General features: G+C 66.1%; 1 protein-coding gene across 3 annotated transcripts; it reads right to left on the reverse strand.

The window, feature by feature from the left end:
- Window positions 1–1,275: 1,275 nt before the first annotated feature.
- Window positions 1,276–24,890, reverse strand: SLC38A10 (solute carrier family 38 member 10). 3 transcript variants are annotated; one of them, XM_028130431.2, is made up of 17 exons: window positions 24,491–24,890; window positions 21,451–21,568; window positions 18,693–18,738; window positions 18,011–18,104; window positions 17,699–17,842; window positions 16,526–16,650; window positions 14,552–14,654; window positions 13,646–13,828; window positions 12,714–12,825; window positions 12,134–12,240; window positions 9,899–10,061; window positions 6,321–6,488; window positions 5,572–5,985; window positions 4,971–5,093; window positions 4,489–4,512; window positions 2,950–3,111; window positions 1,276–2,750 (listed from the first exon to the last, which is right to left on the reverse strand). In XM_028130431.2, exons 1-17 carry the CDS (start codon window positions 24,587–24,589, stop codon window positions 1,747–1,749), a joined length of 3,189 nt encoding a protein of 1,062 aa, XP_027986232.2. In that variant the 5' UTR covers window positions 24,590–24,890; the 3' UTR covers window positions 1,276–1,746. The 3 variants fall into 3 exon arrangements, with proteins under 3 accessions (XP_027986232.2, XP_008153363.2, XP_027986233.2); XM_008155141.3 differs by lacking the exon at window positions 4,489–4,512; XM_028130432.2 differs by lacking the exons at window positions 4,489–4,512; window positions 4,971–5,093.
- Window positions 24,891–25,623: the final 733 nt, after the last annotated feature.

Below are 25,623 nucleotides of genomic sequence, written 5' to 3' on the forward strand. Positions count from 1 at the left end.
CCAGAATTAGCCCGACTCCCCGAGTGGCGAAACCTCCAGGTCTCAGACGCGAGTGTCCATCTCAGTGAGACGGTCCCTGGCAGCTTCGTGGGGCGCCGCCCTCGTCCTGAGCTGGGGCTGCTGGGCAGTCAGGTTTCTCAGCAACCACTGGATCTCAGGACTAAAACCGGTGCCCCCCGGCCCCCCTCCCCCCTCCGCCCGCCCCGCCGGGGTGAGGGAGACATTCCTGCTGGGAGGGCGGGCCTGTCTGATGCTGCCCAGACCTCAGCCCAGCTAGTAGGGGAGGGGGTGTCCAGCCCGGGGCATGGACTTCTCCCTGACCCTTCCCCCCTCCACTCTGACCTCTGACGGCTTTTGGCATCTCCACTGGGCACACCGGTCCCACCTGGTGCTCCCTCCTGCCGCCCTTTCCAGCTCCCCTCCCGCGGCAGAGGAAGCTCCCACCCCTGGGCCTCATCCCCAGGCCACTGCGGGCTGCTCTGCTGCCCAGCCAGGTGCACCTCAAGCACCCAGGAACCTCACAAGATGTCCAGAGGCGCTTCCCCAGGCACCCAGGCTCCCCCAGACCAGGGCTCAGGAGGCAGCTCGGCCTCGGGAAATTCCATTCCTCTTGCTCATTGTAGTCGCCAAGCTGCCCAGTGCATAGAACTATAAACATTTAAAAATGGCCCTGGCTGGTGTGGCTCTGTGGTTAGAGCGTCTGCCCGTGCACCAAAGGGTCAGGGGTTCGAGTCCCAGGCAAAAGCATGTATCTGGGTGGCAGTTCATTCCCTGCCCCCGTTGGGCACAACCGACCAATGTGTCTTTGATGTCTCTCCCTCTCTCCCCCCCCCTCCCCCCAGCCCTCCTTTCCACGTTCCAAGATCCTCATGTGAGGACAAAACACACACATTCCTGAGGCCAGGGCGGCCGGGTCCCTCTCAGCAGGCTCGAGCTGGAGCACCCCCGCCCCAGAGGGGGAGCCGGATGCCCACACCCCACAAAGCAGTGAGGGCCCTGGGCTCATGGGACAGCTGGTCCACCTGCTGGCGGCTCCAGGGGCTTTTCTGCTCCTTGGAAACCCGACAGGTGAGCGGGCTCCAGCGGGGACGGCCGAGCCTGGCGGCCCCACCCTGGGCGGTGTGTGCGACCGCACGCCTGGCACTGGGCCCCTGGGCTCCGGCAGCACCCCGACTGCCACGGCCCCGGGTGCAGGTCCGGTCCGTCTCCCTTCACGACCCCGTGAGGGCCGTTCACAGTCCCGCACACCTTCCTCCGGTAACACCTCAACACGCTTCACCCCCAGACTGGGATGGTTTTATTCTTAAAGCCCGGGCACTTGGGGGACAGGAGCGCGGAGCAGAGCCGTGTGCGGGCGGGGTACACGCGGCTGCTCTCGGGCCCCTCAGGCAGCAGCGCTCGTGGTCAAGGAAGAACGTTAGGATTTTCTACAACTCGGGACGTGAGACCAAATTCTGAGGCGCGATCGGGGGCCAGGGCTGGGCCGGCAGCTGGGCCTGGGACAGGTCAGCACCGGACGGCACCGGCCCTCGGACCCACAGCTGCACGGACCCCGGCTCAGAACACGGAGGGGGCCGCAGTGAGCTCGGTCACCTGACAAGTTCAGGTTGCGTGGTGATGGCAGAGGCCGCTCGGAGAGGACGCAGGTCGGGTGGAGCCTTCAGACCGCCCTCAGCATGGCCTCCGACCGGCTCCCGGCTCCCCGGCGGCCTGGCCGCGGCGGGAGAGGCCAGCAGACCGGGAGCTTCAGGCCTCCTCCGGGGCCCCGGGCAGTTCTTTGAGCTGGCGGCTGTGGCCCACCCGCAGGGCGCCCCCCGCGGCCCGGTGGAGCTGGGCGTCCAGGGCGCTGCGGAGGTCGCCGACCCGCACATCAGGCAAGGGGTCAAAGTGGATGACGACCCCCTCGTTGGGGACCAGTCCCTCGTCTACAGGAGCCACGTCCCGCCGTCTCCTCCTGAGGTCGGCGCCAACCTGAACTTTCAGGTCTCGGTTGGGTTTGACATTGTCCAGCTTCTGAGCCCCGGGCACGGCCTGCTGGGGCCTGAGCTCAGGGTCTGGCTTCTGCTCGGGCGCCTGGATGGCGGCGTCCTGCCTGGGGGCAGGCACGTGGTCCCCGCCCAGGGCCTCCTTTTTTGCCTCTGGGTGACCTCCCTGGGCCCTGGCGGAGACAGCTCGGCGTTCCGGCTGATGTAACCCAGCCGGGGCCCCGGGGGCTGCTCCCTCCGACCTGCTGGGCGGGCCTGCAGCTCCCCGGTCCTGGCTCACTTGCTGGGGCTGCACTGGAGGGTCCCCAGCTCCCAGGGCGCCGGCCGCTTCCGGAACATGGGCACCAGCGGCTGCCGCCTCCTTGTGGGATTTGTTCCTCTCCTGAGAGCCTCCACCAAGAATGTCCGGACCCTGTCCGGGGGCGTCCCCGGCATCAGGCTTCTCTGGGCTCCTGGGAGCCCCAGTGAGATGGGGCTCTGGGGCCCCCTCCTGCACACCTGCCACATGGGGCTCAGCGCCAAGCTGGTCTTTCCTCGGCTCTGTGTCCACACCGCCCGGAGGACCGGCGGGGGCTCTGCCTGCAGCCCCCTTGGGCTCCTGCAGGGAACGCTGGCTGTGTCCCTGGGGCGGAGCAGGGGGCTGCCCGGGAGCCCTGAGCTCAGGTTCCACAGGCTGCAGGGCGGGGTGCGCCACTGTCCCCCCGTCATGGGCCTCCTGCTCCTTACTCCTGGGTGCGGCCACCCCAGGCTCGGCCGGTGCGTCCCCTGTAAGTGAAGGGACTGGTTTAGCCAAGGAACGAGCAGAAGCCACTGATGCTGGGACTGAAAGAACAGAACTCGCCACACACAGACACGTGCCCAGCAGGACTCGGGCCACCGGCCCCAGAAGCAGGAGACGCTCGTGCGTGCCGCAGCCCCGCCCCAGCAGCCCTCCCTCAGGACCCCCCCCGACCCCCCCACTTGCCGTCCTCGCCGTCCGGCCGCTGCTGGTGCATCTCCTTGTGCTGCTCCTCGATCACCGCCAGCAGCTTCTCCTGCTGGTCCAGGAGGCGCTTCTGCTGCACCTGCTGCTCCTTGATCACCTGCAGCAGGACCTCGTGGTCCAGCCTCTCCACGCGGCCGGCGTCTGGGGGGACACACCGTCAGAGCCTGCGCTGCGGGGCCCTCCCAGGATGCCCTCGGGCACGCCGTCCCCCGCTGGCCCAGGAGGCGCAGGGGCAGAGGGGCTGCCAGGGCCGTTCCGGGGCTCAGACCTGGCGGCGCCCAGGCACCCCAACTTGTCCACGGGGCCCCGGCCCGGCGGCACCGTGTCACCTGGGCTAGGTTACTGGAGACAACTTTGGGGAAGAATGCTGGGGCCTGCAGGACAGCTCCTCCAGGAGGGAACTTGGAAAACAGACAGAACTGCTCTCTGTGGGACAGGCCACCACGCAGAGTCCCCGCTGCCTGGGCCACACCCCGGCACAGGCACAGGCACAGGTGCCGCCAGGAGCTTGGCCAGCTGCGGGGCCACGCGCCAGGTGTGTCCCGGGGAGGCCTGAGGCTGGGCACCTGCAACTGTGGCCCCCACGGGGATGGGAGCCCCTCCCCTCCGACCTCCAGCACGGGCGGGGCGAGCGGCTTCCTGAGCGCCCCGTGTGCGGCGCGGTCACGGCCCGTGTGGCTTTAGACGCTCGGCAGACGTGACCGGGCGGGGCTGCCCGGTGGGCAAGCTCACGTGAAGGAAGAAGCATGTTTGCAGTGGGAGGGCTAACACCCAGCCGTGCCCGCCTGCCGTGCGGGTCACCTGCTCCAGGGACGCGGGTCTCCCGCTGGAGGGGGCGCAGGGCTGTGCGGGCCGCGGCCTGAGAGGAACAGGCTAAGGCTGCCCACGGGGAGGACGGACCCTCAGCAGTGCCCACCCAGAAACCCTAGGGCACCGGGACACCTGCCTAATCAAAGCCACGGCCCTGGGTGGGGTCAGGAACCCACACTCCCTTTGGGTGCGGGAAACAAGGACCCACGGGCCCCCGTCACTCGGCACCCAGGGCTCATGACCGTGTGCTGCTTGGTGGTACAGGCTGGCCCCACGGGGTCCCAGGGAACCAGCCCTGCACCAACGCCGGAGGGCACACACGGGACAGACATGAGGCAGAGTGGAGGTGACATGCTGTGCCCCAGCCCGAGCCCACAGGGACCACCCTGCAGGTGGGTGAGAGCTGCCGATGCGAACACACATGCAGAACATATGAACACAGGCCATGCACACGGCACAAGTTACACAACCCCCTCCCCCCCGGGGCAGGGCCTCTCAGACTGGGGAGCCATCTCAGGGCATTTGAGCGAGAAGGGGGTAAGTTGGGGCATCGGGGACCCCAACTAGGCCTGGAGGTTGGTTGTGTGTGCAGCTTCCGGGCTCTGCCCACGTGCTCTGTGCCCGGCCGTCAGGGGACCGCGTGCCCGTGCAGCCCTGGGCGCGCCCCGACCCTCGCGCCTTCGCTGGGACACACGTCTGCACCCGTACCTGCCACTAGCTTTTTGATCTCAGCTGCTCGTCCCGTTGAGAGGCAGAGGGAGAGAGGCAGAGAGGAGCCGTGAGGAGTCTCCTCGGAGGGAAAGTCCGAGAACACAGCGGAGGCGGTGCCGAGGCGCCAGGACGCAGGGAGACTGAACCCAGAGGCCCAGCAGCGCGGGCGGGAAGGTCACCCGTGAGCCAGCCCCGCGTGTGGACTCAGGTCACAGCAGGGGTCCCGAGAGCCACACGCCAGGCGCTGGCTTTGAGGGGAGGAAGGGACAGAGTGGTCCCAGGGCGGTGGCGGTGGCGGTGCCAGAGAGAGAGCGGGGCGGGCGGCGGCTCAGCCTGCGGTCGGCAGGACACAGAGGCACCGAGGCCGAGGCCGCTGCAAAGACCCCAGACAACCCCGGCTTCTCGCGCCGCTCGGGGTCTGCAAGGAAGGGCAGGTGTCCCTGGGCCGGGAGGACGCGGTGAGGAAGTCAGGCCCTTACCCTCCAGCTTGCTGCCGGCGGGGTCCCCGGCCGGGCCCTCCGCGTGCTCCCCAGGCTGGCCCTCCGAGCTCCTCTGCCCTCGAGGCTCCGCCGGCTGCCCGGCCCGGGGGGCTGGCTTCCCACCTGCACGCACAGTGGAGACGCTCGGAAGGAGGGGGACACGGAGGAAAGTGGAGGAGGGACAGAAGGTGGCAGATGTCCCCTAAAAGCACCCTGCACCGCCCCCCAGCACAGTTTACGTTCGACCGCGGCTACCAGGGAAGTCATAAAACACATTCAACAATCTCCTGCCGGGGCTGCGAGCCGCGCTGACCGCCTGACCATGAACAAGCGTGAGCTGCCAGGCTGCTCTGAGCTGGTGCGTGACCACCTGGCACCGCCAAGCACTCGCGCACCCCGTGCACAGGACGCAGGAGCAGCGCGGGCCTGGCGTGGTGGCCTGGCGAACACGTGACAGTGTCCCAGTGGCTGCCAGGCCGCCAGGCTCCCCGCACACCTGCCTCGCGAGGAGGGAACCGGACAGGACAGGCTGGCCATTCCCACGCCCACGCCTGGGCCCTTCCAGGCCAGCCCGCTCCCTCCGGGCTCGCTCTCGGCTTACCTGCGGTGTGGTCCGGTACGGGGACGCCGTCCGCTCTGTCCGCGGCCCCTGCCCCCAGGGCGTCCTGCCCCTCGGGGGGCCCTGCCTGGGGCCCTGGGTGCAGATCCCTGACCACCGGCTCCTGGTCTTCCTTCACGGGCTCCACAGCCCGCGGACCATTCCCTTCTGGAACCTTCTGGGGACCTTTAGGAAGATCCCCCTTGGGCTCCACGACCGGGGCCCCTCGCTCTCTTCCTGAATCCGGCAGAGGTGGTGCCCCCGGGCCCTTGCCCCCGGGAACCTCGTCGTCCACGTGCTGGGACGCACGTTCCTCCGCCGCCGCTCCTCCTCGGTCTTGACCTTCGTCCACCACCACCTTGTCATGCGGGACCGGGGGCTCGTGGCGATGGGCCTCCCCCATGGGCACCGCCACGCCTGGGGAGACACGGAGGGCACGTCGGAGTGGGGGGAGGAAGGGGAAGAGGGGGAGGAGGAGCCCCGCCCCAGGGCTGTGGGTTGAGGGCTGGTGCCGATGGCGGGCCAGGCCAGCGAGGCCGCCTCAGCTCTGGCTGCTGAGGGGACAGGCCGTTTCCAGAAGATGACAGGCGGGTAGTGGCCAACCAGCTGCTCTGGGCGGGCAGAGCAGGCACCTGACCCAGAGGAGGAAGGGGGCAGGAAGGGCGAGGCGTGGGCAGGGCTGAGGGGAAGACCCGAGGCCCTGGGAGTCCCTTCCCCCTGGCACCCTGCGCCCGCCTGCCTGCCAGGCCCACCTTGCCCGGGCCGATCCAGCTGCGCCTCCTCCTGCTTCTCCTTGGCGCCCTCCCTCGGCGGCACGTCCACGGGGCCCTTAATCTGGGCCTGCTCCAGCTCGTCTTTCTCCCGCGGCGGCTTCGGCTTGTCTCGGGTGTCTGCGGCCACGGCCACAGCCGGGTCCTGGCCTGTAGGCACAGAGTGGCTTGCTGAGTGGCGTGTCCACGTGGCTGCCTCCCAGTCGGCACAAGCCAGAGGGAGTGGAGTCACATGCCCCAGCGCAGTGGCAGGGCCTGAGCAGTCCTGTTGTCCTGTCCAGTCACTGGCAGGGAAGCAGCACGGAAAACTGTCCTTGTCCATGTGTCTTCCTAACAAAAACAGTCAATGAAATTCACACCTGACTGGGCGCAGAAGAGCAACGCTCCATGTAGTACTGGCCGCGACCACCAGGTGGCAGCACGGACCCGCCAGCTGAGGGGCTGGGGGCTGGGCTGCCACAGAACAAGGGGCCTCTGCCCTGGGGAGGTGACTTGCAGCCCTGCTGGCTGGGACTACTGACGGGGAGAGGCGGAGGCGGGGCAGAGCCAGGCCCACAGCGGGGAGCAGCTCTGCCCCCTCCCACAGTGCGTCCCGCAGCCACCACCCTCCTCCCGGGCAGCTGGGTGGTGGCCCCTGGGGAGGTGACCTCAGAGCTGAGAATTAAAGTGTGGCCGCAGCGGAGGGCTGGGAGGAAGGCCTTGAGGGCTGGGGGGAGCGGGGGCAGCTAGGCCCGGGCTGGCACCCAGCTGAACCTGAGGCTGAGGCCCAACGAGGGTGGCAGGGGAGGGGGATGGGGATGGGGCTGGGGCTGGGGACAGCGAGGGGGACAGCGAGGGTGGTGGCGGCGTCCGTGCTCCCGATGGATGACCTGCTGCGCCCCCTCCGCACACCACCCCGGGCCCCTCACCCCGGGCCCCTCACCCTGGGGCTCCTCACCCCAAGCCCCTCACCCCGGGGCCCCTCACCCCGGGGCCCACAGAGCTGGGCCAGAGGGAGCCTAGTAGGAAACCATCTGCATTTCAAACGAACAAACACTTCTCTGTGTCAGGCAGTCGTACCACGGAGGGTGGGGGGCGGGGGCTTCGGGACATTTCACCCCGAGCCAGCAGCCGCCTCAGCTCCCTCTGGAAGGGGAGACCAAGGCCCGAGGCCCGAGCGGGGCTGCGGGGGGAGCACCCTGCTCGGACGGGTCCTGCCTCCACGCGTCCCTGGCTGCCACGTGGTTACCCCCTGCAGATGCCCCACGTGCCCACGAGCGCCCGTAAATGAGGGGTCGCCCAGCGACTGCAAGTCAGGAAATGGGGTACAACAACCCAGGAGAAAGCCCCCACTCAGTCGCGGCCACATCGCCACTGGGCGGTGGCTTCTCAGAGGGAACAAAACCGGGAGCCACCGGTGGGGCAGAGGCGAGCTCCGTGCGGCCGCCCAGCCGGCCGGGCGGAGACCGCAGCGTGGACGGCCCCGGAGCCTGCGCGACCTCCCCAGGCCTGGACTCCACGCTCCCAGGCTGTCCTTGGCCAGAACCTCGCTGGGGACGGTGCCAGCGGCGCCTGTGGCCGGGAAAACGGACATAACACTCAGACAAGGAGCTGCAAACAGCCGCGCTCCGCCTGGCCGGGTTCCGACGTGGCCGCCGGCTGCAAAAGACAGGAAGTGCCCTGTGTGGCTGGCGGCTGCCGCCGGGGAACAGGGACAATGGTGTGGACAGGCTGCAGGGGAGCGCTCAAGAGCAGCCAGCAGGGGGTGCCCCCGCACCGGCACAAAACCCGGCCTCCCAAAGGTCACTGGTTCTCAAGGTCACTGCCCGTCACTCATCCTCAAGGTCATGACTTCCAAGTACCAAAGCGAGACTCATCAGCAAGCACAGGCCAGGACAGCCGGTCCTCGGAGATCCCGAGCTTATGCCTCGTTGGGCCAGGCGGTGGGGTCAGCCGCCTCCTGCACACTGAGATCCTGGTGACAGGGACGCACTCGCCCCCTGAGGTGCTCCAGGCCGGAGCTCCCGAGACAGCAGGCCGTGGCCGGGTACCCGCAGACACTTCCTGGCGAGCGGGAGCAGGCCTGTCTCCCCACCCACACCCACCCCTGCTGCGGGAAGGGGACGAGGTGTGCAGGGCTGTAGGCCAAGGCTGCTCCCCAACACTGCATATGGGGTGCAGGCGCTGGGGAAAGAGAGGGGCACGCTGTGTTTCAAAGCCTGCGCCTGCCTGCAGCCCCCAGGGTGCTCCCAACATCCAGTGAATGGCCCAGCGAGCCCTTTCCAAGTGGGTGGAGCCTCAGGAGCCTCGCAGGCTGGGCCCCTCCCCCACCCGCTCCCACACCACGGGCACAGGCTGCTCCCCAAGTGCTGGGCCCCGTGCAAGTCTTTGTCGCAGGGCAGGCCCCCTCGCCACCTCAGGGCCCGCGAGGGCTCTCGGGAAGTCGGGACCCGTTTGCCACGGAGACGGCAGGACCAGTGAGCGGCGCACAGCCCGCGGCACAGCCCCGCAGGCCCGCCGGCTCGGGCGAGGCAGCCCATCAATTACGGGGAGGACGGGCGAGAAAACGGAGAACGCGCTAAACACCGGCATGTGGTTCGAGGGCCATGTGTTTCGCTGCGGCCTCGAGGAGCAAATGGGAACCAGATGTGGCGCTGGCTCCAGGTGAGGCAGCGCCCACCCCGACCGGACGCAGCTGCTCGCGGCTGCCCTGCTGACTCACGCCCAGAAACTCGCCCGGGCACGCGCACAGCTCCGGAACCAGTGCCCGCGGCCAGGTCTACCGCGGCGTCCCCAGCTGTCAGGGAGCAAGGGACGCCCCAGGGCAAGGGACCCCGAGGGCGCCCACAGGGTGGGCCTGACACCCCTCCCTCCTCAAACCACCGACTCCGTGCAGCGGCCACGGGCGCCCGCAGCTCCTGCACTCGCTGTTTCTGCCGTGAGCCTCACCCCCAGGGTCGTCTCTGCAGGAAACCCCCCGAGGGGGGTCCTCTGGCGGAAGGGCGCTCGCCGCCCCTCAAGGCCCAGAGCCCTCCCCTCCCGCAGGGGCCTTTCCAAGCCCAGGCAGGTCCCCAACGGAGGCAGCCAGTCCGCGGCCACCGTGCCTCCCACCGGCCTCTCCAGCCACCTTCCCTTCTGTCAATCACGGCGGGTGGGGAGGCCCTGAAGGAGGTCAGAACCACCCTTCCTGCCACGGTGCCGGGCCTACACGGTGGCCTCCGCAGGGGGAGGCGTGAGGTCATCGTCCACCAGCAGGCGGCTGACCAGGACAGCGGGTGAACAGGACAGCAGCACAGGAGCTGCCGCCACTGCTGACCCGGTGAAACCCGGCTGAAATTCACAGCCTCAGAACCAACCAACGTGAGCGACACCCACGAACCATCACCGGTGAGCGCCCGAGCGGGGCCTGGAGGTCACGGCCCTGCTGTCCCACCTGCCACCTGTCCCTGCACACAGGGCTGCCCGCCCTCCCGGGCACCCGCCCTCCCCACACACCCGCATTCTCAGGGCCCACGGTGTCCCGCAGGGGCACCTCCCAGGGGCTGGGGGGCTGGAGCCAGGGTGGACCGAGGGACGCGTACCTGGGAGCTGGGCCACCTCCGCCTTCACCGCACCGTCAGGCTCCCCAAGCCGACCGCCGGGGGCTTCCTTCGCCGGGCCCACGTCCACAGGGGCCTCCTCGCTCACGGACAAGGTGGTGAGAGTGCTGACCACCAGGATGCCCAGGCCGACCCAGAGCACCACCTGGAGGAGACAGAGGCCCTGGAGCAAGAGCGGTCGGCAATAGGGGCGCGAGGGGAAGAGAGAGGGGCCTGCAGCGCTGAGACCAAGGTCTGCAGCTAAGGCTGGGAACCAGGCAGGGCCCGCAGGCAGCCCCAGCAGGCAGTCACGCAGCCCCGCCCACGGTGGAGCCCCGCCCACGGTGGAGCCCCGCCCACTCCGGCAGGGGCCTCTGGCTCTGCACGCGCTGGCAGAGAGGTCAGTGCGGCTCTGCGTGCACGCTTGCGGGCTTGCGAGGCACACAGCCGTCAGTGCACCAAGCTGGAAGCTGGCGTCAGGCTCAACCGGCAAAGACTAGACACTGTCCCTCCGGGTCAGGAGGAAGAGGCTCGCACCACAGAGCCAGCGCCAGGGACGGAGCTGAGATGAGCTAACACTGGAAAGGCAGACCTCCCGGCCTACAAACCACCGCCAGGGAAGACCAGGCCCAAAGTCACAGTCGTGCCCGCGGGCGCACTCAGACAGGGGCCTGCGGAGGCGGAGGCCACCCCGTCCCTGCCCCGGGCGTCCTGAGGCCACGCCAGGTCGGGGAGGGCTTACAGACATTGACTCCAAATCCATCCCCTGCGCCAGCGAAGTCCAACCGCACCAAAGCGCGCACAGCGCCGTCCCGTCCAGTCCGCCGCGTGGGAGCCCCCTCCCAGCCCCGGCGGTGCTTGCGGGCAGCGCCCACACACCAGCAGGCCGGCGGGAGGCAGCGCCAACGATGGAAACCAGGAAACCGCAAGGATCGTGGGAGTCAATATTGACTCCCTGGAACCACGCTGTCCCGAGGAGTCCGAAGCACATGTAAAATTACAGTACACAGCAGCACCAGGCAGAGGCAGGCACGTGGAGGCAAGACGCCTGGGTCCGTGCCGGGTCTGGGAAGAAGTAAACAACTCTTTTGCCATCCACTCCAATGAGCCAAGGCCTCCCGTTAAACAGCCTCGTGGACGGGAGAGCAGCGTGCACGTACCAGCCGGCAGGCGAATGAGGAGCACACACCAGAGCCCGGCCAGTGTGGCTCAGGGGACAGAGCATCAGCCCGTGGACTGAGGGGTCCCGGGTTCAACTCCGGTCAAGGGCAGGTATCTGGTTGCAGGCTCATCCCCGGCCCCAGGCTGGGACACATGTGGGAGGCAACCAATCGATGTGTCTCTCTCACATCGATGTCTCTCTCTCTCTGTTTCTCCCCCTCCCTTCCACTCCCTCTAAAAATCAATAAAGAAATATCATCAGGTGAGGATTAAAAAATAAAAAAACGAACAAATACTTAAAATGCTTGATTTATCCAGAAGATAGCAAAGAGAGAAACAAACAAGAACAGATGGACAAATGAAAAACAAAGAGCGAGACGGAAGCGTTAATGCCCCCAAAACCAGTAACCACATCAACTGTGAGTAGTCTTAAACACGCCTATTAACAGACCGGATAGAACAAAATCAGACAAAAGCCAGCCGTATGCTGTCGTAAGAGACACCTTCTAGGGAGAGACCGAGAGCCCGGGAGGAATGGGCCGAGAAAAGCGCACCGCCAGAACAGACCCACGCCAAGCTGGGCCGGCTACACGGCACCGGCAAGGCCGCCCGCCTCCCACGAGAGAAGCGTTTCCATAGAAGGGGGCACCCAGCACACAAAAACGGTCCCTTTAACAAGATATAACCCCCCCCACCTGTCCGTCCCTCGTAACAGCCGCAGATAAAGGCAGGACTGGGAGAGTCTCCCACCACAGGGGGAGCACTCCTTCCCCGGGAGGAGAGACGAGATGGAAAGTCAGCAGAACGTGTGAACCTGAGCATGGCAGCGCCAGCCTGACCACGCGGCTTCCAGCGAGTGCTGACCACACAGCAAGGAGCGCCCCCGGGGACCTCGCGGGCCACAGAGTCGCCGCCGAGCACCCAGGGCTGAGGCTGTGTGTGCCCTCCACCGCCGTGCTGGGTGGCCCCACCCCCTGGCCCACCCCAGGCCTCGGGACCGCGGGGCCCGGCACGTGTGCCCTGAGCAGCAGCAGCTCCGCGGGGCCCTCCCCTCCGCCCGCGGCGCAGGCGGCTCACCTGGGAGAAGAGCGAGTTCCGGTGCACCTTCCTGTAGATGAGCGCCGGGCAGATGAAGCAGATGAGGCTCCCCATGGTGGCGCCCGTGAGGCCCAGGATCGTCTCCACTGGGGACAGAGGGACGGGACGGGGTGACGACGGGCTCCGGGAGGGACCGAACGGGAGCTTCCGGCCGCACCGCGCCCCGGCCAGCCTGGCACAGGGGCCTCGCCAGGCCTCCCCCTCTGCCCACAGGCCACTCGGGACCACGCGGGCACCTGCGTCGCATCTCGGGCGGCTCCCTGCTCTGCGCCTCGTTCCCTCCCTAACACACTCCGTCCCCTGGGTTCTGACGACACCAGCTTGTCTGTCCGCAGGGGCGGGTCCTGACGCAGGGCCCAGCTCAGGGCCTCCCTTCCCCTGGGGAGGCGCCACCTGAACCGGGCGACAGGGAGGAGCTGCTTTCAAGACACAAGTGGGGACCCCGAGACGGGGCAGAGACCCTGAGACGCGGTGCCACCGAGTGCCCAGGGGTCACGGCAGGATGAGGACGGGACAGGGCCGTGTGGATGGAGGGGGACCAGAGCAGCCCCCCACTTACCGTTGGGGATCATGATCCCACCAACCATGGTCCCAAACACAACAGATAGGGTGAGCGCTTTGAACCGCAGGGGCGGCATGTAGCCTCCGGCGGCGAAGGTCCCGTCTTTTTGCTGCGAGGGAGGGAACACAGGAAAAGGTCTGAGGCGCTTTCCCACCGCCATCCTGGGGGCGAGCACTCAGGGCACGGAGGCCCCTCCACTGCGGCCGAGCAGCTGCGACGGGAACCGGGAGACACCGGCAGCCGCGGTCAGGCGTGGCTGTCAAAGCTACAGCTGCGGGGTGAAAGGTCAGTGGCAAGGCCTGGTTTCCCTTTAGAGCAGCCTCGGCAGGCCAGACAGAGCCCCACTTCCAGGGAGGAGGACACAGACGCGGCCCCATGACGCCCCGCAGGCTCAGCTCAGGACCAGCACCTCGTGGCGCCCGGCAGCAGCGCGACTCACAGGAAGAAAGGAGGCGGCGTCCCCCACCCCAGCGCCCCTGCACCCCGTGCCGCGTTTCCTCGTGTGTGAGCACAGGGTCCGAGGGTGCTGACGGCTCAGGCATCTTTTGTCAAACTGTGAAATGCCCAGGACACAAGCGCAGAGGCCACGGAGCAGCCCAGGGCCCACCCGGCCCGCCCCCCCAGGTGCACGGACTCGAGCCCGCCCCCCACCGCTGCTCTGGGGCGACAGGGGGCTGGAGAGAGTGCGACAGGCGGCCCTGGGCCGGACTCCACAGCGTCAGCCCCTGGTGGGGTGGCGCCGTCTCTTTTCTCCAAAGCTGGTTTTCAATCCCCACTAAATACCTCACCTTAACGGAAGCTTTTTAGGCGTAGCCAGGAAAACACAAAGCGCCGCCACCACCAGGACAGACGCAACTAAGAAGGACCACCTCCCCGCCCCACACACACACACACACCCCGTTCCCAGCACGCGCCGGAGGGCGGCTCACCTGCTGCTCGAACAGCAGCGTGTTCAGGGCCTGTCTGCAGGGCAGGATCATCATGGGGAAGCCCACGGCCACCGACATCATGAAGCCGGCGCGGACCATCTGGGTCACCAGGTTGGAGGGGAAGTGCATCAGCACGTTGCCGGCGATGGCCTCGGCGAAGCTCACGTAGCCGAAGAAGCCCACCTGCGGGGACAGAGGGCAGCTGGGCGCCTCCCTGAGGGCCTGGGCGCCTCGCAGCAGCCTCGGCCAGACCCCCGCCCCGCCAGCCGCGAGCGGAAAGGCCTCCTCAGTAGGAAGGCAGACACGGCAGTGAGTGACCCTCCCGCCCTTTCCCGCGGACAACAGGGCGCCGAGGAAAGGAGCTCTTGCGTGGAAGGCAGGGCCAGGGCCACGCCCCTGCACGCGGAGGCAGCTCCCCGGGGTTGGGAAGCCCAGCCGGGCACCGCGGGGTAAGCCGTGTCCCAGGCGGAGACGCGCGGTGGGCGGCGCCCGCACGGACCATTTGTAAACACGACAAGAATGCCGAAACCACCAAGTGCAGGGCATCAGGCCAGAACTCGGCGCGTTTACAGCTCTCTGCGACGTAACGGAACCACGGGGCACCGCGGGGGCGGGTCACTGACTGAGGTGCAGCCCCTGCTGCCCACACCCCTTCTGTGGGGACGGCGAGCCCCGCGGCACCATCCACGCCCCTGGGCGGGAGCGCCAAGGCTGCCGCGAGCGGCTCTGGGGGGGGGGGGGGGCCGGGGGAGCTGAGGAGCAGCTCTGCCCGCGGCCTCTGGGCTCTGGGACCTCCACGGGGTCCACAGCCGTCCCTGCCAGGGGCCTGCGAGGAGCTGGAGGGCGGGGCGTCCCGCCAGCACTGCCACCGCCTGGGACACGGGCGGGTGGGCGTGCAGACCCTACCATGACGTAGAAGGCGGTGACCACGTGGAGGGAGGAGGCGAAGATGGAGCTCATGGTCTTCACCGAGGGCTCGTCCAGGCTGTCGTAGGTGGGCAGGACCTGGCTGCGGGGACAGGCAGCTCCACACGCAGGTCCCAGGGACAGGCAGGCCTCCCGGGGCGCCACCCGGTCCCCGGCTCCGCCCTCCCACCCCCCTCGCCACCAGGGAACTCAGAGAACTCAGAGCCGAGACGCCGCAGCCCAGGGAGGGGCCTGGGCACGTGCTCGGGGCTCCCCACGCACTCCGGGGACCGGGGTAAGTGCCCGAGTGAAAGGCCGCGTGAGCCTGAGCGGGAGCGGGCAGGGGCCGCGTGTTTACAGGGGAAGCAGGAAGCGGGTCAGAGCGCTGCTGTCAAAAGACTGGGAAGTTAAACAAACACGAGCGCCTGGACGCCCGCCATCTCTGCGCCTCAGCCGCACTCGGAGCCGCGGGGCAGGAGGCGGGAGACAGGAGCGGTGCCTGTCCCGGCCGCCAGCCCGCAGTGCGCTGGGGGGAGGGCGCGTCCACCGGGCTCTCCTGGGAGTCAGAAAGGGGGGCGAGGGGAAGGTCTGGGGGCTGCCCGGAGGAGGAGCTGCGCTGGGGGCGACCAGACTAGAAAGCAAGAGGGAGGCTGTGCTGAGGGCCGGCGGCTCCAGTCCCGGCTGCTGGGGTCCCCGTGGGGCTCCCACCCGGCCAGGCCCTGCACGGTCACAGGCCCGAGGCGTGGGGCAGGGACGGGGGTGAGTCAGAACAGAACGTCCCTGGTGGTCAGTGGAGCCAAACCCCAGCTGCCTCACAAAGTGAGAGAACGCAGGGCTCAGTGCTTGAGCATCGACCTCTGACCAGGAGGTCAGGGTTCAAGTCCTGGTCAGGGCACATGCCCGGGGTGCAGGTTCAGCCCCCAGCTCCAGTCAGGGCAGCCGATCGATGTGTTTCTCTCACATCGATGTGTTTCTTTCTCTCTCCCCCTCCCCTTTCACTCTTTCTTAAAAAAAAAAAAAAAAACAATGGAAAAGTGTCCTCGGGTGAGGATTAACGCAACAAAACTGAAAAGCAACCAACACGGGACAGAGGGAGGACAGGTAACCGGGCACCGGCGGGCGTCACCGGCGGCTGCGGGGCCTGAGCAGCAGGTGGGGTGGGTGCTGGCGGGCGCAGCTGCCAGGAGCCGAGGCGGGAGGCGGGACGGGCTCGCGTGGGTGTGCGCACAGGAGCGCGTCTGTGGCACGCTGGTCTGCGATTGGCACAACCGCGCCCACGAGAGCGATGGGGGGCGCTCTGCCAGCGCTGCGCACCGATCGCCTTTTCCCGTCTACGCTGCGTTCACGCCTCTCTGAGGGGGTGACTGGCTCTCGCCATCGCTGGCGAAGGCAGTGCTGCTGGGGTTTGGGGAACAGCCCAGTCTGCACTCAGAGCTCTGCGCCAGGGGAGGGCACACGCTGGCGCAAACACATGCACACATGCCCACGTGTGTGCACATGCATGCACACACACACACATGCACGTGCTCACACACATACATGTGCATGCACACCAGCACACAGGCCGCTGGCAGCACAGCGCCCCAGAGGCAGCCTGCAGGCGATGTTGGTGCAGCTTCCTTTTAAATATTCTCACGCAAACAGCTAACTTCTGGCGAAGTGCTGGGACGCTGTGCATCAGAGGGCTGGCGGCTCCCGGCCCCACAGCCAGCTCTCCTCGGGGACTTGGCAAACGGTGCTCTCACCAGCCATGCTGGCAGCAGGAGGAACAAGCCAGCTTCCTCACGTAGGAGACGCAGAAAAATACAGCCACTCCCTTCCCTCAGGTGGGGGTGGGGGGTGGGGTAGGGGTGGGGGCGGCCAAAGGTCGCAACGGAACAGGACTGGACGCACACCCTGAGCCAGGCCGCCCAGCACCGACCCCCACCCGGACACACAGGACGCAGCCCGGGCCCTGGCGCAGGCGGCACTTACGACTGGCAGGCAAAGGACATGCCAAAGATGGGGATGCAGCGGAAGACGCCCTCCCAGCGCACGTAGCTGACCCGCCGCAGCCACTGCCCGCCGAAGAGGCCGTGCTTGAGCGAGGACAGCAGGATCTGCGGGAGCAGGAGAGAGAGGCGCAGGGACCAGTCAGTCCCCTCCGGTCTCCACCCGCGGGCGCCTGGGGCCACGAGGCCAGGGGAGCACCCGCTGCAGGGCCTGAGCCAGGCAGTGAGGCCTGAGGCTGCCGTGTGCCCACTCCACGGCCTCAGAGGCAGGATGCCCTGACCGGGCAGGCCCTTCCCCAGCCCCGGGGAGCAGTGGGTGCCGTCACGAGCGGGCGCTCACGGCCAAGGCCCGTGGGGAACGTGCACCAGGGCTCGGCCCTCTGAGGACACTGGCCACAGAGACCTCCAGGTCCTGCTCCCGGAGAGCCACCCTGACCCTGACTCTGACCTTGCCGGGGCACCCACCCAGCAAGAACCGATGTCCTGCATTCCCACTGCACGCGGGTTCTGCCATCCAGGCACTAGAAATGCCCACTTGGAACACATCCCTGTGACCCAACGCCAGACCTGGGCCCCTGGCCACACCCACCTGAAACCAGCCTCTGTGAGGCATAGCCTCCCCCTCACCTCTCCTCCCCTCCCAGCTGCGGGCCACGGGTTAGCCCTCACCTCCCCTCCCCTCCCCTCCCAGCTGCGGGCCACGGGTTAGCCCTCACCTCTCCTCCCCTCCCAGCTGCGGGCCACGGGTTAGCCCTCACCTCCCCTCTCCTCCCCTCCCAGCTGCGGGCCACGGGTTAGCCCTCACCTCCCCTCCCCTCCCCTCCCAGCTGCGGGCCACGTGTTAGCCCTCACCTCCCCTCCCCTCCCCTCCCAGCTGCGGGCCACGGGTTAGCCCTCACCTCCCCTCCCCTCCCCTCCCAGCTGCGGGCCACGGGTTAGCCCTCACCTCCCCTCCCCTCCCCTCCCAGCTGCGGGCCACGGGTTAGCCCTCACCTCCCCTCCCCTCCCCTCCCCTCCCAGCTGCGGGCCACGGGTTAGCCCTCACCTCCCCTCCCCTCCCCTCCCCTCCCAGCTGCAGGCCACGGGTTAGCCCTCCCCTCCCCTCCCCTCCCAGCTGCCTTCCCGCCATGTGGAGGAGCGGGCGCCCGGCGCTCACCACGAACATGAAGGCGGCGTAGAAGAGGAGCGCCATGGCGCTGAAGGACTGGATGGAGGCCATCATGTTGCGCTGCAGGCTCAGCGGCAGCACGATGCACAGCGACACCGTGAAGAGCAGCAGCGCGCGGAAGGAGCCGGTCACCTGCGGGCGGGCGCGACGCTGGGCAGGCGCCACCTGGGAAGCCCCGTGCTGCCCACCTGCCCGAGCCTAGGACCTGCGCCTCCCGTTCCCGCGGGTCGGGGGCCCGGGACGGGGGACTCCTGGGGTGTCGCACCAGCAGCCAAGTCGGCAGACCCCAAGAGGCCCTACCTGAAAGCCGAAGAGCCGGGCGAAGAAGGTGGAGCCCAGGTCGCCGATGACGACGTAGAAGGCGATGCAGGTGCCCAGCATCAGCCCGATCATGCTGCAAGAGGGACCTGGTTCGCCGGCGACGTCGGGGCGGAGCGCCCCGGCCGCGGCCACCCCGCCACCCCACGGCCGGGCTGCGTGGACGTGCGGGGCCCTGGCCCGTCTGTGCAGCCAGTGTTCCCCGGGCACACAGCCGCCGCGCCGCCGCCGCCACAGAAGCGCCCGCAGCCGGGCGAGCGGGGAACAGCGGCTCCGGAAGGGCTGCCCCGGCCGCGAGCCTGAAAGTGCGATCCCCCCGCAGCGTTTCCAAAGGGAGAAAACAGGACATTTCCCATTTCCTGCCACTCAGGCCGCCGTGCTCAGGGCCCGGACCACAGCGTGGGGAGCGGCCCGAGGCGTGACCCAGCCCGGGAGCGGCCCTGCACTATGTCCCGCGTTTTCCACTTTCTAATTTTCCTTCGTAAACAAGGCCTTCCACCCTGACGCGGCCCGTCCTCAGGTACAATAAGCGGAACTGTCAAATCCTTAGCAAGCAGCAGTTCAGAAACAGGAGGAGTCCCCGGCCACGCGGGCCTGAGCACGCACTTCTGCCCCGTCCGCCGCGGGGGAGGGAGGACAGAGCAGCCCGCGGAGGGGCGCCTACCTGGTCTCCACCAGCATCTTCCCGGCCTTCCCGTAGGCGTGAAACGCTGCGGAGAGAGAAGCGTGTCAGCCCCGCAGCCTGAGGGGCAGGTCAGGGGCGACACTCCAGGTACCAGCTGGGAGAGGAGTGTGGCCCGCCCGCTGGCCTGGCCTCTCCCGGGCGGGTGTACGGGGGACACGTTTCTATGTTGGTCCCACACCTTTGTCAGCTCTGTGATCGACAAACGGAAACCACGTGAACAAGAACAAAGCCGGGGAGATAAGCAGGTCGGTTTTTCATTCAAAAAAGAATGAGCGGTCCTGCGCCGTGACTGCCCCCGCCCGGCCGGCCGGCAGGAGGGAGGCCCGCCTGGAGGAGAAGCTGCGGGCAGAGAGAGGGGTGCCGAGGGCCCGGTCCCCCCGACCAGCACACCCAGCTCCCACAGCTCAAACCACAGGCGGGCTCCGGGCTTTCGTGGTCCCTGTCTGGTTTCTCCACTTCTGAGCGGGGGCCGTGACCGAGCCAGGACCACGGCCCGGGGGCTGCAGGACCCTCCCGCTTGGTACCCGGGACACACAGGAGGCCACTGGTGGGTTCCCACCTTCTCGCTCCTGGCGGTGGGAGCCAGGCAGCCGCGTGGAGGCCCACAGGCACCCGTGCCTTCCTGGGGCTTCCACATCTCGCCAAACCGGTCGGCCTTCTCGGGGCTTTCCAAGAATCACCGGGCAGCCGTCAAAGAGCTCGGCCTGCCCAGCCCAGGGTCACAGCCTCTTTCAGGCACGGCCAGGCACTCCCTGGGCACCGGCCACGGGAACCTGCTGCCCAGAGGCCCTCGGGGGGAGAAAGGGTCACCCTACAGGCCCTGGCCCTGCGGGGAAGGAAGGGCCGCCGGAGCACAGTTCGTCCCCGTGGGTCACGTGTAGCCGGTGAATTTCACGAGCTCAGTGACCCCGACAAGGAGGCTGACAGCTCCAGCCCCCTCAGAACGGAAGAGGAAGGGCCTCAGGCCGAGGTCAGAGCACACCAGCATCCGGTGCCCATGCTCAGCGGCAGACGGGAAGGAAACCAGAGGCTGGCCCGGGTCCCGCTGGTCACTGTCTGTCCCCTGGAACTCTGCACCACTTCCTCTCCACGGAGACAGCTGGGAGCCCAGGGCCAGGGCGGGCCTCCCGGGAGGGCCCAGCATTCTGGTCACACTGGGCCGGGGGGAGGAGGGGGAACCTAGGGCTTTCATCTGGAGGCCAGGAGTTTTCCCAGGCACACACAGGCCCAGCTCCCTCCGGGTTTCCCAGGCACAGAACGCAGAGCCGGAAGGTCTGAGGTGGGCGCAGAGAATGTGGCCTCAACTCGGTCCCCGAGCCGAACTACCAGCCAACATTCCAAACGGAAAGGAAGCAGAAAGGAAGGAAGCAGGAGTGCAGCTGGAAGCCAGGGAGGAAGGAAAGCACCAAAGGAAAGGGAACTGCAGCCGAAGCATCCGGAGCAGAGAGGCGGGTGCAGACGGGCACGTGGCCCCGCGACAGGCCTGTGCGGGAGCATGTCCCGGGCACTAGTGGAGCGGCAGGAGTGGGCGCTGTCGGGCAGCTCCGAGGACGCTCTGGACCAGGGCCGGCAGTGAGCAAGTCCACAGAGAGGTGGGGGCTGCCGGCTCTGCCTGAACTTGGTGGTTAGAGGGGAGACAGGAAAACCAGGGGGCGGGAGACTGTGCCCCAGACCCTTTCGTGTCACCTCAATTTCAAAGCATCCTATCTAATAAAGAGGTAATATGCAAATTGACCCTCACGCCCTCACAAGATGGCCGTCCCCACGTCATCACAAGATGGCCACCCCATGTCATCACAAGATGGCCGCCCTCACATTGTCACAAGATGGCCGGCAGGGGAGGGCAGTTGGGGGCAACCAGGCCAGCAGGGGAGCAGTTAGGTGTCAATCAGGCCAGCAGTGGAGCGGTTAGGGGGCAATCAGGCTGGCAGGCAGAAGTGGGTTAGGGACAATCAGACAGGCAGGCAGGCAAGTGGTTAGGAGCCAGCAGTCCCAGATTGTGAGAGGGATGTCCCAGATTGGAGAGGGTGCAGGCTGGGCTGAGGGACAACCCCACCCCCCCAGTGCACAAATTTCGTGCACCGGGCCTCTAGTATGACTATAATAACAGTTTTTAAAAACTGCAATAAATTAAAAAATAATTGCTGTTGAAGGCACGCTTTAACAATCAAGTGGAAGCCCTAGCTGCTTTGGCTCAGTGGATAGAGCGTTGGCCTGTGGACTGAAAGGTCTTGGATTCGATTCTGGTCAAGGGCACATGCCCGGGTTGTGAGCTCGATCCCCAGTAGGGGGTGTGCAGGGAGCATCCCATCCATGATTCTCTCTCATCATGGATGTCTCTATCTCTCCCTCTCCCTTCCGCCCAGAAATCAATACAAATATATAGATTACAAATGATCCAGTGGCAGGGCCCTGCCGGTTTGGCTCAGTGGAGAGAGCGTCGGCCCACAGACTGAAAAGCACCGGATTCGATTCCGGTCAAGGGCACGCACCTGAGATGCAGGCTCAATCCCTAGCCCCGGGCGCATGCAGAGACAACCAATCGATGTGTCTCTCACATCCATGTGTCTCTCTGTCTCCCCCCCCCCCTCCCCCCGGCCCCCTGCTCTCTCTAAATACCAATGGAAGACTATCCTTAGGTGAGGATTAACAAAACAAAGTGGAAGGAAAGTGAATACACGAAGGCATAAGGCCCGCCCCACTGAGCCCTGTGCCCTGAAGGAGGCGCTGCACTCACCCAGGCCCGCGTAGGTCCTCCGCTTGCTCAGGCTGGCGGCTTTCACCAGGAACATGCAGGACTGGTGCGTCATCCAGGCGCAGAACGCCAAGAGCAGGGCCCCCAGGACGATGCCGCACTGGAGGGGAAAGAGAGACGCTGACGAAAGGAAGCTGCCGCAGGCCTCAGGGCACACACTGCACCCCTCTCGGCGCCCGAAAGCCCCTCTGCGGGCCGCCCAGTCTGTGCCCGTGGGCGCAGGGCCTGCTCCGGTCCCTGCCCGGCCAGCGCTGAAAGAGCCAGTCCCTGGTGTGGGCGCCACACCGTGTCCAGGGACGTAAGTTCTGCTCGTGATCCTGAAAGAGCACCAGGGGCCACCCCCTCCCAGCCCCTCCGAGTTTGAACGCACGCCCCGCGCCTCTCAGTCCCGGGCCACCCTCCGCCACCAGATCAGCAGCTACGCGGTAAACGCACTCTAGAAGGAAGAGATTAGCGATGACATTTACGCCTTTCTTGTAGGTTAGACAGACACCCACCACCTGACCTAGCAACTGCGCTCCTAGGGATTCACCCAGGAGGAATGGAAACACGTGTTCATGCAACCACCCGTGTGCCCACGCTCACGGCAGGTTGTCTGAACTCCAAAGACCGGGGAAACACCCCGAATGTCCTCCTGGCGTCTCCTGGAGCCGAGCGCACACACAACCGACGCTCCGGCTCTTTCCTCAAAGGCGAATGCCCCGTGAACAGACACAGAGTCCGGCCTCGGTGTGTGCACCGAGCTCCGACAGGAAACGCCCGGCGTGCCCAGCAGCGGCAAAGGGATAAACAGACTGCGGTACATCCATACAGGGGAATGCTAGCCAGACAGCAAAACCAACACGTGACACAATTCTACTGCCACGGACTCGGAAACAGGCGACACTGACCTCTGGGGCCCGCGGGGGGTGGGGGGACCCTTCACAGGGAGGCAGTGGTTGGAGGGGTGCTGGCAAGGCCGTGCTCCCTAACTTGGGAGCTAGTGACATGTGCTTGTTCACTTTATGGAAATTCATCAAGACTGCATCTAAGCCCTGGCTGGTTTGGCTCAGAGGACAGAGCATTGGCCTGCAGACGGAGGGGTCCCAGGTTCAATTCCAGTCAAGGCCACATGCCCGGGTTGCGAGCTCGATCCTCAGTAGGGGGCATGCAAGAAGCAGCTGATCAGTGACTCTCTCTCATCGTTGATGTTTCTCTCTTTCCTTTTCCTTTCCTCTCTGAAATCAATAAAAATATATATATTTTTAAAAAAGACTGCATCTAAAGTTGTACACTTTTTGGTTTGCACAATATCTATATATATAAAAGCCTAAGCAACCGTTCAACAGTTCGACCAGTAGCTATGATGTGCACTGACCACCAGGGGGCAGATGCTCAATGCACAGGCATGGAAACGGAAACCAGTGGGGTCCCTTGGCCTGGCCTGCGGGGATCGGGCCGAAACCGGCCCAGTGCACGGATCCATGCACCAGTGGGGTCCCTCAGCCTGGTCTGTGCCCTCTCACAATCCGGGACCCCTCAGGGGATGTCGGAGAGTCGGTTTTGGCCCGATCCCCACAGGCCAGGCTGAGGGACCCCACCGGTGCACAAATCCTCTAGTATCTCAATAAAATGTTAATTTTTTTAAAAGTACCAAAATTCCTAAAATCAACCAAACCAAAAAAATAAACTTTATAAAAATGACATGGCTGTCACACACTAAAATTACACACCCCCAAACTGTCCACTTGCCTCCCACTATGCTCCAGCCAGGGGCTCTCTTGGGAGGAGACGCTGTTAACTTGGCCAGGCCCTCAGGACAGGTGACCCCAGGCCCTTGGGACAGGTGATGTCCTGTCTGTGGCTCCCAGGTAACCTCCACCACTAAGCGTTGGGCTCTTGCTGAGCAAGCCAGCCTCACTGTGTTTAAATGCTCTGCCAGGGGCCTTGTGCCCCCACACGGCCGACACGTACGTCCGTGGGCAGCCACGGTGGCATAAAGGCTGGCAGCGGCGACCTGCACATCCTGACCAGCCAACTACACCACCCAGGATGCAGTTCTGTGCCAGGCCAGTCGCAATGCACCCTGGGACATGTAGTCCTCCCAGAAACACCCAGCGCTGGCCAGCCACCAGGGATGCGCAACACCCAGATACAGATGTTGCCCCGGGGGTGCCAGGAGCCGCCAGCCGGGCTTCCCACGACTGCCCACACACCACCAGCTCCTGCCAACATGCCCGCCAGCCACATCAGACGTGCTCTCGCCCAGACGGGCTGGAGGGCTTGAAGTGGGGGATCCAAAGTCCCCAGATTTAAACTTTTCTTTTAATCTAAACGACACTAAGTATGAAACATGCAAAGTGTCTGTTACTCTAAAATTAAACAGCTGGGGCCCATTTCAATTCCATGATGTCCATCTTATTTAATTTTTCTACCACCTGTGTGATTTTATCACATAAGACCCCCCACCCCACCCGCAGGCCGTCTCCAGTGGGCAGGGGGGCAGCAACCCCGCACTCTCGGGCACACACCTCGGCCTGTTTATTTGGGGGTGATCTAAACAGCAGCTAAATGGAGCCACGGATCAGAAATGGTGACTTGCTCTCATGGGGTATTTAACATTGGCATGATACTGATTGTTTAATATTTCAGGGTTTTTCATTTGCCGACGGCGAGCTGCGCAGACCGGACGTGTTCCACCTGGCGAGCTTTGTAACCACCTGCAGCCGGCGCCCCGCCTCGTCCCACGGCCTCGGGGGGGCTTGACGAGCCCCCTTCTGCATGCAAGTGCGGGAGGGTCGGAGTTTTAACAAATAGCAACAAAAGTGGCACGGCCCCTTGGGCACGGTCCGTTCCGGACGATCCTTTTGCTTTGCTACACTTTGCGCTCGGGCTGGAGTTACTAAATGCGCGGAACTTGCTGCCGACGCCAATCCCGCGAGCTCCCCGCGGAGGGGACTCCCTGGGGTCCCGCCTCAGACCCCCACCGGGCCCGGGGCGCACGGCCGGGGCAGAGGGCGGCGACCACCGCCCGCGGACTCACCTGTTTGAAGCAGAAGGGCATGGTGAGGACGCTGACCCCGACTATGCTGTTCACTATGTTCATGATCAGCCCCCAGTTGGAGGCGGCGGCCGCGGTCATAGCGCGGGCTCGGGGGCCCGGGAGCCCGGGTGTGAGGCGCCGGGACCACCGCGGGGCGCGAGGCCCTGACAGGCACGGGCGGCTGCCTGGAGGAGGCGGCCTGGCGGGAAGGCGGCGGGGGCCGTCAGCCTGCAGACTCCGCCAGGCCCCGCGGCCGCCTCATGACAGCGTCTCTGGCTCACTCACTCCCGCCGACCGCCTCCGCGTCCCCGCGCCTGGACCCGGAAGAGACGCCAGCTGCCAACTCGGCACACCTCAGCCCGGCTTCGGGACTGCCCGCGGGCGCACACTTCCGCCTTCCGTAGACCCCTCCTCCCGGAAGTGACGACACGGAGCGAGGCCAAGCAGAGCAGGAATGGGCGGGGCCTGCAAGGGATAGCGGACTCTGCGGGGCGTGGCCTTTAAGGGCGGGGCTAGGGAACTACGAGCCAATGAGGGGCAGGCACTGTCACGGGGGCGGGGCTGAAGGCGGGGCCAGGCGGCCGTGGAGCTGAGCACCTCGGCTCGCCCCACGCTGGCCTCCCGCAGAGCTCGGCTGCTGAACCCCGCCTTGCGGCGGCTGGGGCACCCGGGACTCGCCCGCAGAGCCTCGGGAAGGAAAGCGGAGGGCAAGAGGAAAATGGCCGCCCCGCGCCTCCCGGGGAAAAGCTGGGTTTCAAGCGTTCAATTGAGCAATTACACCCTAGGACAGCAGGGGGTCTGGGCGCGCGGGCGGGGCCTTAACTGTCAGCTCTTGGTCCTTCGGGCACCGGCTGCTTTCTGGACGGATTTGCTGCTGCTTTTTGTTTGCATTTAAACATTTTTGATTGATTTCAGAGAGGGAGAGGGAGAGGGAGACAGAAACATCCATGATGAGAGAGAATCATGGATCCACCGCCTCCTGCACCTCCCACGCTGGGGATGGAGCCGCACCCCAGGCCTGTGCCCTGACTGGGAATCCAACCATGGCCCCCTGGTTCATAGGTGGACGCTCAGCCACTGAGCCATGCCGGCGGGCAGTCCTATTTGGTGACGTGCGTGTTCACACTTGCCCA

The sequence above is a fragment of the Eptesicus fuscus genome, chromosome 20 (assembly GCF_027574615.1).
Source record: "Eptesicus fuscus isolate TK198812 chromosome 20, DD_ASM_mEF_20220401, whole genome shotgun sequence".
NCBI classification, from domain to species: domain Eukaryota; kingdom Metazoa; phylum Chordata; class Mammalia; order Chiroptera; family Vespertilionidae; genus Eptesicus; species Eptesicus fuscus.

What these genes read in the sequence shown, in the direction of transcription:
- SLC38A10 (XM_028130431.2), bottom strand. Translation starts at nt 24,589, where the DNA reads ATGACCGCGGCCGCCGCCTCCAACTGGGGGCTGATCATGAACATAGTG. An exon ending in TGCCCTTCTGCTTCAAACAG is followed by an intron (nt 21,569 to 24,490) that starts GTGAGTCCGCGG and finishes TTTCCCCTCCAG; the next exon opens with TGCGGCATCGTCCTGGGGGC. An exon ending in CGTACCGGACCACACCGCAG is followed by an intron (nt 5,094 to 5,571) that starts GTAAGCCGAGAG and finishes CTGTGCGTGCAG; the next exon opens with GTGGGAAGCCAGCCCCCCGG.